Raw genomic sequence first — 3,602 nt, 5'->3', positions numbered from 1 at the left:
CTAGTCTGGGCGACAGAGTGAGACTCCAACTCAAAAAAAATAAAAATAAAAAATAAAAAACTGGCTGGGCATGGTGGCTCATGCCTACAATCCCAGCACTTTGGGAGGCCGAGGTGAGAAGACGGCCTGAGCCCACGGGTTTGAGACCAGCCTAGGCAACTTGGCGAGACCTCGTCTCTACAATAAATCAAAAAATTAGCCGGGCATGGTGGTGCATGCGTGTGGTTCCAGCTACTTGGAGGGCTGAGGCGGAGGGATCCCCTGAGCATAGCAGGCCAAGGCTGTGGTGGCTGTGAGCATGCCACTGCACTCCAGCTTGGGCCATAGAGCGAGACTCCAACTCAAAAAAACAAACAAACGAACAAAAAACCCCAACCCTGCCACACTGTTTACTAAGGTGGCTGTATCATTTTGCATTCCAATAGCAATATATGAGCGTTCCAGAAGTTCCACATCCTTGTCAACACTTGGGATTGCCAGTTTCTTTGAAGTAATTCTAAGAGGTAAGTAGTGGTATTTTAATTTGTATTTCCCGCCGGGTGCAGTGGTTCACACCTGTCATCCCAGCACTCTGGGAGACCGGAGGTGAGGGGACTGCCTGAGCCCATGGGTTTGAGAACAGCCTGGGCAACTTAGCGAGACCTCATCTCTACAATAAATAAAAAAATTAGCAGGGTGTGGTAGCGCACACCTGTAGTTCTGACTACCTGGAAGGTTGAGGCGGAAAGATCACTTGAGACCAGCAGGTCATGACTGCGTTGGCACGTGAGTATGCCCCGGCACTCCAGCCTGGGCGAAAGAGTGATACTCCGACTCAAAAAAAAAAGTGTATTTCCCTAGTGACTAATAATATGAGCATCTTTTCAGGTGTTAATTTGCCATCATACTTCTTATCCCTTAAAGTGTCTGTTCAAATATTTTGCCTATTTTTAAAAATAGATTTTATTTTTTAGAGCAGTTTTAGGTTCATAGCAAAATTGAGCAGGAAGTACAGAGTTCCCATATACTTCCCCAGACAAGCACAGACCCCTCCATCGACGTCCCACACCTAGTGAAACGGTTTTTACAACTGGTGAGCCTACATGCACACCTCATCACCCAACGTCCACAGTTTACATTAGGATTTACTCTTGGTGTTGTATATTCTATGGGTTTGGACAAATGTATCCACCATTATAGTATCAGAGAGTAGCAGCATCGTCTGTTGATCAATTGATCCATCTATCCATCTAGAGTTGGGGTCTCACTCTGTCACCCAGCTGGAGGGCAGCTGTATGATCATGGCTCACCAGTCTCCATCACCTGGGCTCAAGCAATCCCTTTTGCCTTGGCCTCCTAAGTAGCTGGGACTATAGGCACGCACCACCACATCCAGCCAATTTTTTTTATGTTAGGTAGAGACAAAGTCTCATTCTGTTGCCCACTCATGGGTTCAAGTGATCCTCCCATGTCAGCTTCCCAAAGTGCTAGGATTACAGGTGTCTGTAGTCCCAGCTACTCAGGCAGCTGAGGTGGAAGTATCGCCTGAACCCAGGAATTGAGTCTGTAGTGAGCGTGCAATTTATCTGAAAAAGGTTATATCACTCTTTCACTTGAAATATTGGAACATCCTTCTACATCAGTCTTTTTAAAGGATGTCTAATATAATTGTATATGGGTCTACCGTTACTTTTGTTTAATGGTTTTTTGTTTGTTTGTTTGTTTTGAGTTGGAGTCTCACTCTGTCACCCAGACTGGAGTGCAGTGGCCGCTCCCGGCCCCCGCAGCCTCAACCTGCTGGGCTCCGGCGATCCTTCCGCCTCAGCCTTCCGAGTAGCCGGAATTACAGGCATGCGCTACCACGCCCGGCTGATTTTTTGATTTATTGCAGAGATGAGGTCTCGCGGCCCAGGCGGGTCTCAAACCCACGGGCTCAGGCCATCCACTCACCTCAGCCTCCCAAGGCGCGGGATGACAGGCTGAGCCACCAAGCCCGGCTGTTTAATGGTTTTAACGACGTGTAACTGGCATGCAATAAATTGAGTATGTTTAAAGTGTAAAATCTTTGACTCTTTGTGTCTAGGGATGATCTGGCAAATTTTGACATATGAACAAAGCCACTACCGTGTTAAATATAACAAACATATTCATCAGCCCCAAGCCAGCCTACTGTTATTTAATCAGCCCCCAATACGTGGAAACAGCTTGTTTCTAATTTTCACTATAAATGGTACTCCAATACATCTCTTGTGTATCTGGATCTTTACATACAGGTTATTTCCTGGGAATAAAGCCCAAGTGGAATTGTTAGGCCAAGGGGTATGAGCATAGTATTTTATTACTGAGTATTAGGTATCTCATGACTTCTACTCACATTTGTTTTCATAATGCCCATTTTCAAATGTTAAATTTTAGAACATACAGTTATCCCGAGTGCCCAGTTCATCCTGATTGTCCTCCCCTCTTCCTGAACGCATTATGATTACTTGAGGATTACTTCAGGCCCTCAGGTGAATGAAGAAACAGAAGCAAAGGCTAACATAAATGTCTGTCGAATTCAAAAGTGCATCTCCAGTACTGCACACAAAGCCATTACGAGGACCGCCCCCACCATGTGTAGACAGTCAGTTCCTCCTTCCCTAAAAGCACACAAGGGAAGAGGAGTGTTGGATTCAGTGTCTACGAGGCAAATGACCGTTCTTCCTACCATTCCCTTCAGCTACTGGGCTGATGCCACCAACCTCCCTGCAATGAACCATCCTCCCCACATGAACGTTTAAAAACCACTGCAGATACACCTGACATGGCAGGTGCTTTCTAGTTTTCTTCTGTACAATCAAAAGTAACTGAAAAGGGTACTACGTCTAGACTACTTAAAAATAAAAATGTAGGTCTGATAATCAAGAGGCTAGATGCCAGAGAGTACTGGCTCCTAAATATCTGTGCAAGATTTGAGACATCTCAGAAATGTGTAAAAAGTGGTAGACCCGAAGCATGGCTGTGGATGGTGCTATGTGAGCCTGCATGGCCTGGGGATCAACCCTGGCATTACTGGCTAGGTTAGCAGTGCAGCTTTAAAACCATGCATGCTTGGGGCCTGGTGGAAAGTTCTGGTTCAAGAAGGTATGGGTACGAGCGTTCTGTTTTTTCTTGAATCGGAGTCTCACTCTGTCGCATGGACTGGAGAATAGCCACAAACTGCTGGGCTCGGGCGATCCTTCTGCCTCAGCCTTCCAAGCAGCTGGAACCACAGGCACACACCATCACATCCGGCTGGTTTTTCTTTATTTATTGTAGAGATGAGATCTGATCATGTTGCTCAGACTGGTCTTGAACCCCTAAGCTCAGCAATCCTCTCCTCTGCCTCCCAAAGGGCTAGGATTACAGGCATAAGCCACCATGCCCGGCTTGTTTTGTTTTTAAAGAAAAGCTCCACAGGTTACTCTAATATAGACAACATATAAAGAGAACAGGCAAGGCCAAGGCCCAAAACGGGGATGCCCTAAGGACACCGTGAAGAGAGTCATCTACCTGGGCCAAGACCCCATCCTCTTGAGCCGCCGTGCCCACGGGATGACCCCTTCTTTCCCTCATCAGTGCTTCTCAACCATGCTAAAATCCTC

General features: G+C 46.5%; 1 protein-coding gene across 1 annotated transcript in view; it reads right to left on the bottom strand.

Annotated features, from left to right (window-relative positions):
- DCAF7 (DDB1 and CUL4 associated factor 7) overlaps nt 1-2,456 on the bottom strand; it is a 14,596-nt gene extending 12,140 nt beyond the window's left edge. The window contains 1 exon segment of the mRNA XM_021710550.1: nt 2,402-2,456. Within this exon segment, the coding sequence (XP_021566225.1) occupies nt 2,402-2,456 (55 nt within the window).
- Nucleotides 2,457-3,602: the final 1,146 nt, after the last annotated feature.

This window comes from Carlito syrichta, unplaced genomic scaffold, assembly GCF_000164805.1.
Source record: "Carlito syrichta isolate Samal-C Ts95f unplaced genomic scaffold, Tarsius_syrichta-2.0.1 Scaffold289721, whole genome shotgun sequence".
Lineage (NCBI taxonomy): Eukaryota > Metazoa > Chordata > Mammalia > Primates > Tarsiidae > Carlito > Carlito syrichta.
Note: the sequence above shows the minus strand (reverse complement) of the source record. Positions and strands in the feature narration are given on the sequence as shown.